The sequence below is a fragment of the Myotis davidii genome, unplaced genomic scaffold (assembly GCF_000327345.1).
Source record: "Myotis davidii unplaced genomic scaffold, ASM32734v1 scaffold448, whole genome shotgun sequence".
NCBI lineage: Eukaryota > Metazoa > Chordata > Mammalia > Chiroptera > Vespertilionidae > Myotis > Myotis davidii.
Genome location: NW_006383009.1, coordinates 3,594,786 through 3,605,746, shown reverse-complemented (window position 1 = coordinate 3,605,746; position 10,961 = coordinate 3,594,786). Strand labels below are relative to the sequence as shown.

Genomic DNA, 10,961 nt, shown 5'->3' with positions numbered 1-10,961 from the left:
AGCTACAAGAAATCTAATGAGACCCTCGATGCTGTGATAAAGAACCAACTAGAAATTAAGCATACACTGACTCAAATAAAGAATATTATACAGACTTTCAACAGCAGACCAGAGGAGCGCAAGAATCAAGTCAAAGATTTGAAAGACGAAGAAGCAAAAAACACCTAACCGGAAAAACAAAATGAAAAGAGAAACCAAAAATACGAAGGTAGTGTAAGGAGCCTCTGGGACAGCTTCAAGCGTACCAACATCCGAATTATAGGGGGGCCAGAAGAAGAGAGAGAGAGCAAGATATTGAAAACCTATTTGAAAAAATGACAGAAAACTTCCCTTTACTGGGTGAAAGAAATAGATGTACAACTCCAGGAAGCACAAGAGTCCCAAACAAGATGAACCCAAAGAGGCCCACACCAAGATACATCATAATTAAAATGCCAAAGGTTAAAGGCAAAGAGAGGATCTTAAAAGCAGCAAGAGAAGAGCAGTTAGTTACCCTAAGGGAGCGCCCATATGACTGTCAGCTGATTTCTCAAAAGAAACTTTGCAGGCCAGAAGGGAGTGAGAAGAAATACTTAAAGTGATGAAAGCAAGGACCTATAACCAAGATTATGCTACCCAGCTAAACTGTCATTTAGAATTGAAGGTGAGATAAAGAGCTTCACAGACAAGAAGAAGATAAAGGTGTTCATCACTACCAAACTGATATTACATAGAATGTTAAAGGGTCTTCTTTGGTAAGAAGAAGGGGCGAGATAAAAAATAGGAACAGTAAAATGGCAATAAATACATATCTGTCAGCAATTGAATCTAAAGATCAAGATGAACAAATAGGCAGAATTAGAGGCAAACTCAGGTACAGAAAACATTTTGACGGTTGCAGGATTAGAGGGGGGTAGATGGTATGGGTGAAAAAGGTGAAGGGATTTAGAAGTACAAATTAGTCAAAGCCCATGGATACAGACAATAGACAGGTGAAGGCCTGGGACAGGGTGGGCGATGGGTGGAGGGAGGCAAAAGGGAAAACAGGGACATCTGTAATACTCAACAATAAAATTAACTTTGGGGGGGGGAGACATTTGGCAGCAGACCCTGGGATAACGGGCCACTGTACTCACCAGCTGGCCTCTGTCCTTACTTGAATGATAGAGACAGACTTGACCTCATTTCTAGCTTGACATGAAAGGGCACCATACCATGTACACTGGCATGTCGGCATTGGGCTATTGTCATGCAGAAATTCCGGTTTCCTCCCACTGATCTGCTGGATAGATGTGCTCCTCTGACAGGAGAGGTTGCTCAACAGTGGCATCCTTGTAGAGGCTTTCGAGTCCTGTGAGGGCAGGAGTAAAGCTCTAGACCAGGGGTGGGCAAACTTTTTGACTCGAGGGCCACAATGGCTTAAACTGGACCGGAGGGCCGGAACAAAAGCATGGATGGAGTGTTTGTGTGAACTAATATAAATTCAAAGTAAACATCATTACATAAAAGGGTATGGTCTTTTTTTTTCTTTTTTTTTTAGTTCATTTCAAACGGGCTGGATCCGGCCCGTGGGCCGTAGTTTGCCCACGGCTGCTCTAGAAGGAAATAGGAGAACATCTTCATGGGCATGAGCATAGGTTTCGTAAAGTGGCTGTAGAAAGCACCAAACAGTAAGACCTGTTCAGGGAATGAGCAGCTCTTTGTTGAGTGTCATGTGCACGGCTTTGCTCAGTCCTCGCCTCTTGGGCAGGGGATCCTTTTGGATGGCTTCTGGCTGTATTTTTCTTCTCTGACGGGAAGTGTTGCCTCTTTTCCCTCCCCAATGACAGCGGATCGAGTGAAGAAGGGGTTTGACTTCCAGTGGCCCCAACCTGATAAGCCGATGTTCTTCTATGTGACGCAGGGCCAGGAGGAGATCGCCAGCTCGGGTACCTCCTACCTGAACAGGTATGCAGAGGTTTGCCTGCCACAACAGCTGGCTCAGTGGCAGCTTGGCCAACTCTTAATTAATGTATGTGATGCTGGTCTGAAACTGCCCTCCTCACTCTGTTTAGGTTTCTCAGGCCACAGCATATTCTCATTTCGCTTTTTCAGTGTTGTTTTTATGTTGAGCAGATTTTGTGTGTGTGTGTGTGTGTGTGTGTCTGTGTGTGGTGAGCTTTTTCTGTCCTCTGTGACTCCCTTGGTCCAGGACAGGATGGCCCCAATGTGGGCATAGCTGCCCTGGCACCTCCCATAGCCTCTGGTCTCAGGAGCCCACAGGTGCAGCCCAGGGAACTGAATGTCTGGTTTCCTTAGGACGGAGGCTGCAAATGTTGAGAAGATCACCACGAAGCTGCTGAAGGCAGGTGCCAAGCCGGACCAGATTGGCATCATCACACCCTATGAGGGCCAGCGCTCCTACCTGGTGCAGTACATGCAGTTCAGCGGCTCCCTGCACACCAAGCTGTACCAGGTGCGAGCTCCATCTCCCTCTGCCACACTGACCTTGATCACCTGGCCAGGGAGGTTTGCCTTCGAACGTTAACCTTTCTGTTGAGTCCTGCACATCGAGGCCGTCTTCAGGGTCAGAAATGTGAGGGACAAGCTTCATAAAGCTGTCTTTCTCGGGGTACTTTTCAGAGCATAACTTGAAAAGGCTCCAGCGTTGACCGTTAGGGCTGCGATGTGTGCTGCTTTGTAGTGGATGTTTCTTATCCATGAGAAGGCTGTCCACTTTTAGGTCAATACCTGGGTAAAATGTCCAGGTGTATCTCATGAGGGTGCAGGACAACATAATTATTTTTCCATGTGGACATGAACCATACTATAAAGTATGGTTCTGACAGTGACATGTGGTCTTCGTTCTGTTAACTTGGGAACAGTCTTGGGTGTTATAATGAGCAAGTGCGCTTTTATTATTGGGAAACAGATTACCAGAAATAACAAGACAAAGCGGGAAGGCCAGGAGAGCAGTGCCGGGGACCAGGGACTCATTGGTGCATTTGGACATGCTTCATGTTGCCTCTGGGTCTTTGAGGGCAGCCAGCTGACTGACCATGACCATGTGTCCCTGCAGGAGGTGGAGATTGCCAGTGTGGATGCATTCCAGGGGCGTGAGAAGGACTTCATCATCCTTTCCTGTGTGCGAGCCAACGAGCACCAAGGCATCGGGTTTTTAAATGACCCCAGGCGGCTTAACGTGGCCCTGACCCGAGCAAGGTACAGTGGTTGAATCCTGTCTGGGCTTGTAGGTGGCACTTGCCACCTTCCTGTCTCAGGATCCTTCAGAGGGACTTTTCCTCAGGGTCTGACTTTGGGAGGCTTCTCACTTCCTGGTCCTCTTGTTAACAGTCCTCGCACCCCAGCCACACCTCAGGCTGGCAGTACAGGGCCTGGGATGGGGCCTTTGCCAGTTCCTGAGGTCCAGAGGCTACAGCAACAACTTAGAAAGCAGGGCTCACCGCAAGTACTTTGCTTGTGTGTCCTGGTGGTTTTCTGTGGTCGCAGTCTCATGGACAATGTCCGTTCTGGCCCTTCTGACGTGAGATTCAAACCCAGTGCCTGGCGTGTGTCCCTGTCGAGTTGTTGAACTATGAGTCTAACGTTTTGGCCCTGACTCCTTTTTGGTTCTGGGATGTAACTGCTCTGAAATAGTGGTAACAGCAGAAGAGACTTGGAGAACAAAGTGGCTCCCATGCTGCCTCTGTGCCAGCCAAGGTCAGGCTCATGTTCCCACATCAATTCTTTCCCCACCCAGGACACTTGGTTTTCATGGTTGCCCCCTTTCTGTTGTACACTATTGTTAGGTGGCCAGCATGGGGACGCGCTGGGTGAAGGTAAGCGTCCACAGAAGCTAGGCCCAGGCTCAGGCATCAAGTTACATGCCTAGTCAGGATCCCTGAGGCATCTCAGGAGGCCGACTTGAGGCTACAACAAGGAAACTAGTCTCTGAACTAATCTGCCATCTGGGGTTTTTGTCATCTGAGCCCCTAGAAATCCACTTCCAGATAAACTGAGTGCAGTGTTAACAGCTTGTAGGCTGGGCTCCAGTGCCAGTCATCATGGGCAGGCCAGGCATCTAGGCAGGGTGGCCCCCAGTGACTTTGGACTCAGGTTTTGAATTTGTTTGGCCTCAGACTGTTGTATGTGGTGTTTGTTTGCTATGAGGCCATAAGCACCATGTTCTTTGCGCCCACACCTTGCAGATATGGAGTCATCATTGTGGGCAACCCTAAGGCACTGTCCAAGCAGCCCCTGTGGAACCACCTGCTGAATTACTACAAGGAGCAGAAGGTGCTGGTGGAGGGGCCTCTGAATAACCTGCGAGAGAGCCTCATGCAGTTCAGCAAGCCCCGGAAGCTGGTCAACACCATCAACCCTGTGAGCTGTGGCCGATAGTCAGGAGGGATGGGACCCCTTTTCCTCCAAGCCCCCATTTTGGCACCTAGCAGTGGGCGATGGCTGGTGTAGCCTGTGGAAAGCGTGTGCATGTCAGTGTGTGAAGAGGAGCAGTGCATGCTGGCTCCCCACACCAGTGTCCTGAGGTTTATACGGGCTGTGAAGTCCTGGGGGTTTCTAAGAGTAAGACAAAGGCAGTTAGGAAACCTTGTGAACCCAGGGTGCCTTGGGGGATGAGGGGTACAGGGCTGCTTGAACAGAAGCCAGAGATGGAATGTGAAGCATCAAAGGCTGTGTTATTGAAAGAGGAGTGGGATTTCTCACCTACCCAAACCCTCTGCAGGGAGCCCGCTTCATGACCACAGCCATGTATGATGCCCGGGAGGCCATCATCCCAGGATCGGTCTATGATCGGAGCAGCCAGGGTAAGTCCTCTCTGGGGGGGCCTGGGCCAGCACTGAGGATGTTGACCCTTCCCACGCCTGCGCTGCATCTGTCCACAGAAACCTTCCTGACAACGAGTTCCTTCTCAGCTTCCCTCTCTGAGATCAAAGTGTTGGTCTTTGGCAGTTTCTAAAAAGAAGATATTTTTAAATAACACAGTTCTGCCAGGTTGCCCCCATGCCCCCCCCCCTCGCCCTGTGCTCCCCTTTTCAATGGGAACTCGTACATGCAGTTCCTCCAAGTGGCCTGCAACCTCATTTCAGGTTTTGTCTCTTTCATGAAGTCCCCTCTTGCTCTGTCAGAGCTCTGAGTTGGGAGCATGTTCTCGTCTCCTAGTGGAGTCTCTATGTCCAAAGGCTGAGTCTGACCCCTGCTGGCTGGAACACCTCTCTCCCTGCCTGAGCCAGTGTAAACGGTTCTCTCATCCCCCAGGTTCTTGCCTGCTGGGACCCTTCCCCACCCCAATCAACACAGAGGACGACACAGTGCCCTGCCACTCACTTCAGTGCCACCTGCCCACGTTTTTTACTGTGGGCTTTGTTCCCTCCTGTGCTCAGTATTCATCCTGAGGGCAGGTGTACCCCAGCTCCTCTTACGTGTTCTTGGCAGCCCCCTTTCTCTGACCCTGTATTTGCCTGGCCTCTGGGTTCAGATTGGGTATCGTGTTATCTAACAACAACAATCCTCTCATCACCACGTCCAGCAAGTTGCTGTGTAGCTGAGGGTGTCCAAGGTGCTTCTTCCCTCAGTCCCCAGGGGCTGACCCAGAAGACCATGTTTTCAAGTCCATGGGGGCCTTTGTTTGGTCTGTGGAGCTTAAGCATTCTCTTGCTTTTTAGTGTGTGTGGTATGAACATACGTTTTGGCACAGAAAGGACCACTTTTATTTGAAATATTGAGTGGTAGTTCTCAGTTTGTCAGGTCCCTATAGTTGTGTCAGAATCCCCTACAGAAAAAGGTGGTTTCCCAGGCACCACTCCCAGCAGGTTGAGAAGGGGATTGATGGTAAGAATCTGCAGCAAGGCAGTTCTTGCCATGGGGACACCCTAAAAATTGCAGGCAGAGCAGTGACAGGATGGGATAGGCATCCCACTGCAGGCAGAGTAGCTGACTGGAAGTAGGCAGCAGACTCACCTGTATACAGTGGAGAACTTGCCATTCACCCTGTCTTACAGGTCGGCCCTCGAACATGTACTTCCAGACCCATGACCAGCTCGGTATGATCAGTGCTGGCCCCAGCCATGTGGCCGCCATGAACATTCCCATCCCCTTCAACCTGGTCATGCCACCCATGCCACCACCGGGGTATTTTGGACAGGCTAATGGGCCGGCTGCAGGTGAGCGAGCACCAGACCTCGGAGCAGAATCACTTGTCATCTAGGCTTAGACCTCCTTTAAGGGATCCTGCCGCTGTATTTCAGGCCGAGGCACCCCGAAAGGCAAGACGGGCCGTGGTGGACGCCAGAAGAACCGCTTTGGCCTTCCTGGGCCCAGCCAGACGAACCTGCCCAGCAGCCAGGCCAGCCAGGATGTGGCATCACAGCCCTTCTCTCAGGGGGCCCTGACACAGGGCTACATCTCCATGAGCCAACCCTCCCAGATGAGCCAGCCTGGTCTCTCCCAGCCCGAGTTGTCCCAGGTGAGCTGGCTACACAGAACTTGAAATGTACATCCACTTGCAGAGAAGTTAGACCAACCCAGGGTGCCCCCCCTCCCACACACACACACACACAGACACCCCTTGACACACTCCCCAAAGGACTCAGGAGGATGGCCTGCATGGCTGCCCTCAGCAATGGTGCTGTGGGTTTAGAACATTGTCCGTGACGCTGCCCCTTCAAACAGTCCTATGTCACCCGCCTCAGTGGTGAGGTAGCCAGAGTGGGTCTCCTGCTGCTCAGGTTCAGGACTGCTTTTTCAGACTCTTCTCTAGGCTGGCGAGGCGCTGAACACACAGCAGATTCTCAGAGTTGCAAGGACATGTGCCAGTTCTCTGGCTGCTCATCTCCCCACTGTGTCTTTCAGGACAGTTACCTTGGTGATGAATTTAAGTCCCAGATTGATGTGGCGCTATCACAAGATTCTACGTACCAGGGAGAGCGGGCGTACCAGCATGGTGGAGTGACGGGACTGTCTCAGTACTAGAAGGCAAGCCAACTCCGGAGGAGGGCTTCACCGGGACCTGGACTTGTCAGAAAACTCGGGAAATGTGGGAGTCTCAAGTCCAGGAGGGGCCAACTCATCATTGTGACCTGTCACTTCAGGTCCCTGCACCTCTCCCTGTGTTATGTCCTCTCCTGCGAGTCCTAGAACTCCTGAGAAAGGCCGATGTGGAGGCCCATAGCCCCCTGGGCAGGCAGGGAGGTGGACACATCCTTTTCCCTGACTGGCAGCTTGTGAGGGTGATGGGTCCTGGCACTAGGTGCATAGGGAACTTCTGCAGAAGGTGCCCGTGAGTCATGCCTTGCGGTTCCCGTCTGTCGATGTGCCAAGGAAAGCTGTGTGCTGGTACTGCTGGAAGAAGGGGTGCCACTGTTATAGCACAGGCTGTAGCCTTAGCATTTGACTGCCTTCTGTCTCTGGTTGGAAAGTCAGTGGTCTAAGGGCTGTCCAGCACGTGAGGTCCCATTCTACAGGTGAGAACGTAGGTGCTAAGTGGAAGTAGGGAGAAAGCAGCTTGCCTTGCAGGCAGGGCTGGGCTCCTACTTTCTCTGATAGCTGTGCCCTCTCCCGCCCTCTCTACAGGTGGCAGCGGAAGAGCTAAGCTTTGTGGCTTAGTCCATCAGCATCTTATTCTGGGTAATAAAAAATAAAAATAAATGGATACCTGTTTTCCACTGCTAAAACTGAAGCACCACTGAGCAACAGGAGAGGGAGAGCAGCCCGAGATAGTGAGCGCCCACTGCTGGCACCGCGGCGAGGAGACAGAGGGAGAGCGGAGGTGGGGCCGGCCAGCCCGAGAGCCCTGCAGCCAGCTCGCCAAGGAGGCCCAGCTCGCCGCGTCTACACCTGGGTCTGCGACCAGGAGGAGGGAGGAAGACCCTCATCTCAGAGTAGCCCTTTCCTCTGTTCTTTCTTTCTTTTTCTCTTTTATTGAAAGGGGACTACGTTTTATCAGGAACAACTCACATTTCTGTGCTGAACAGGCTCCTTGCAGCCATGCCCAGAGAGCCCCGCTGAGGCGCGTGTTCTGTCCACACTGAGACCTTGCAGTCACGCTGCCTGTGTTCTAAGAGGGTTTTCATTTAAAGAAAATGTGGTGTTTGGGCTTTTCTGTTTGTTTCTTAAAGATTCTTTCAAAGGAGTACTGAAAAATACTTTCCTGAGTTTGTCTCTCAAATCTTAGTGGTGGACCTGGGAGATGCAAGAAGCTTCCAGAAACGAAGTTTAAACGAGACACACAACGAGGTTAGGATGAACACCTGTGACGCGATCATGGAGAGGAAGATGTTTGTTTTCAGCTTAGTTTCCAGCAGCTTCTCCCTGTGCGTCAGGGCAGTGAGAGAATATCACCTGGGCCCACGGGCTCCGCTGGACTCCGAGAAGCAAAGCACTTCTCACATGCAGTGGACTCAGTCCCCTGAAGGGCCCAGCAAAACTAGCCATGAGGCTGGAGGGTGGGGAGGTGGTCGTTCCTCAGCCAGCGGCTGCTTCCCCAGGGAGGCGCCCACGGTCCCTGTGGCCATCAGACAAGCCGAGAGCCTTGCCCCCCCCCTCTTTCTCTCCATCCCACTCCCAAATTTTGAGCCCTTCTACCTGTGAGCATAGCTTCAATGAGTTGGGGTGGTTTTCATTTTATTTGGGAAAAGGAGTTTCAGAAATAAGTTGGTTCTGTGCTGAAGGTGCTTGGGGGAGTGGATCACTTCAGCTGTACAGAAGCATCCACCTGGATCTGCATTGGGAAGTTCTTGTGGTTGTGAAAGGTCCCCTGTGGGGGCAGGTGTTTGTCACCGTGGTGACCACCAAGTTGAGGACTGTTTCCTGCCTACCCAGGTCCTAGTGACCGTGACCCCAGCATCTCTTCCCCGTGCGTCTGACACTGGCCCTTAACCCAAAACCTCCAGATGCCATCTGGTACACGGAGAGACAGGGACACACAGGCACCTTTCTTCTGGCAAGGCCTCTTAGCCCGTTGCTGTAGGGCTTTTGGTGAGCCACCTAGAGGCATTGCGCTTGGATAGGCTTCTGCTGTGACCCTGTGTGCCCCCCCCCACCCCCCCACTGCCCTGTTCCTTTTTGGAGTGCTCTACCTCGCTCTGTGCTGTTGGCTTTTATTCACCTTCTAGCAGCAATTACTCTGAGTTTTCCAAATCAAGGAGCATCTGTACCAAGGCAATGTCACTTCTGATTTTTGGTCAATTTGTTTTAAGCTCTTTTGTCACCAATAAAATGTTAAAAACAACTCTTGCATGTGTCACAGAGCTGGATAAGATACAGGGGGTGGGAGAGCACTTAGGTCTGGGGTCCTGCAGTCTGAAGGGCAAAGCTAAGAAGGGCTGAGTCAGCAGACTGGAAAGTGTGTGTGGGGGTGGGGGGTGGCGACTCCCGGGGTCCCCTTACATGTAGAGCCGCCTGTATACAGCCTTCTAAGGGCCGGTGGCTCCAGACCGCCCTCCCCCCACCAACCTGATGGATGTGTCAGGACTCCCCCAGCCCCAGGTGACAAGACCCAAAGACAGCAGCTCAAACCACCCAGTGTTTATTGTGTCCCCGCTCCTGCACGTCTGTCAGCGGCAGCCGCACTCGTCCACCACCATGTCCTCGTAGTGCCGCAGGACCACGTTGTCACTGTTGTCGAAGAAGAGCACGGAGATGGGTGACAGGCGCGCGGGAACACAGCAGGGCAGGCCGGCAGGACCGGGGGCTGCCGAGTGCATGAGCGCGCGCAGCACGGCGTGGTTGAGCGCGGGCGGCCCCCCGGGCCCGGGCAGCGTGGCGGGCAGCGAGCACTGGCCCTGGCAGTAGTTGGCCAGGAAACCGCGCGGCGCAATGACCCAGCGATGCCAGCCCACCTCGCGGAAGCTGACGTAGAGCCGCCGGGCGCGACAGGAGCCCCCGTGGCCACCACCCACCGAGGGCTCGGCCTCGCGCCGCGGCCGGGCGAAGGGGTGGCACAGGCGCGGGTCAAGGGTCACCAACAACAGTGAGGCCTCAGCCAAGCGCCCGCAGGTGCCCGTGTGCCGGGGGCGCAGCGCCAGCGCCAGGCGGAGGCTGCGTGGTACTGAGGCGTTGTGGGCCCAGGTGGCGCCCAGCAGCTCAGCGCGCACCGGCGTCCCCAGGGAGACCACTGCCTGGCGGAGCAGCACCGGGCCTGCGCCCACCTCCTCGGCTGCCTGCGCCACGCTCAGCTCCCAGCCGCCTGCTGTCTCCGCCGCAGCCGCTTCCTCCGCTGCGAAGCGCAGCTCCAGACGGGCTCGGCTCGGGAGCTCCGCGGGGTCCACAGCCGACAGGTCGAAGATGAGGGTCCATTTGGGACACTGCCCTGCCGCCGAGGGCTCCGTGGTCCGGGCGCGTGCGCCTAGGGAGGCCGGGAGAGGGCTCAGCTCTCGTCGTGTCACCGTCTACGCGCGAGTGGTCTCGGTTGGGAGCTTGGGGGTAAGGTTAGTGCCTGAGGCCGAGGGCGCACCATCTGTTACTTGGCGTCAAATGGTGTGAAGGGGGGGGCGGGGGAGAGATGGAGTGTGGGCGGGGCATCGCTTGCAAGGAAGAAACCTGCCCGAGGCTGGGTGGCCTGCCCGTCGGGAACACAGGCAGGGGGCAGCGATGAGCAAACGCCTGGGTAAGCGATGCTGGGGCGGGGTGTCATCGGCAGGAAGGCTTCAAATGCTGTGAAGCAGCGGGAGTGAGGGTGAGTGGGGGCAGGGCTCCAGCTGCAAGCAAAGGCCTTGCCGGGTGCAAGGCAGCCTGGCCTTGTGGCCACTCACCCGGGTCCCCGCAGGTGTCCACGGGAGAAGGGATGGAGTACAGGGACTCAGGTTGCTCGTGGGCTGGACTGGGTGGGTGGAGACCCTCGAAGTCACTGGAAGCTCGTGGGGGGGCTGGGGTGCCCAGGGAGGTATCGGCCTCCCAGACCCACCCCCGGAGAGCAGGCACCACTCACCGCGGTCCGGGATGTGGCGCACGATGTTTCCGGCGACCCCCAGCTCCTCCACGTGACA

At 54.1% G+C, this 10,961-nt stretch overlaps 2 protein-coding genes across 2 annotated transcripts in view; one reads left to right on the top strand and one right to left on the bottom strand.

The window, feature by feature from the left end:
• Window positions 1-9,205, top strand: part of UPF1 (UPF1 regulator of nonsense transcripts homolog (yeast)) — a 42,990-nt gene extending 33,785 nt beyond the window's left edge. The window contains exons 17-25 of the mRNA XM_006778400.2: window positions 1,809-1,926; window positions 2,278-2,434; window positions 3,038-3,180; window positions 4,167-4,341; window positions 4,703-4,784; window positions 5,979-6,140; window positions 6,225-6,442; window positions 6,829-6,951; window positions 7,549-9,205. Of these exons, the coding sequence (XP_006778463.1) occupies window positions 1,809-1,926; window positions 2,278-2,434; window positions 3,038-3,180; window positions 4,167-4,341; window positions 4,703-4,784; window positions 5,979-6,140; window positions 6,225-6,442; window positions 6,829-6,948 (1,175 nt within the window). The 3' untranslated portion in view covers window positions 6,949-6,951; window positions 7,549-9,205. The remainder of the gene's footprint in view (window positions 1-1,808; window positions 1,927-2,277; window positions 2,435-3,037; window positions 3,181-4,166; window positions 4,342-4,702; window positions 4,785-5,978; window positions 6,141-6,224; window positions 6,443-6,828; window positions 6,952-7,548) is intronic.
• A 281-nt stretch (window positions 9,206-9,486) lies between these two features.
• Window positions 9,487-10,956, bottom strand: GDF1 (growth differentiation factor 1; the record flags this gene model as incomplete). Its single annotated transcript, XM_015557708.1, has 3 exons — window positions 9,487-10,321; window positions 10,728-10,795; window positions 10,904-10,956. Coding segments are annotated over 3 exons (912 nt in total), but the record flags the coding sequence as incomplete, so codon positions are not given.
• Window positions 10,957-10,961: the final 5 nt, after the last annotated feature.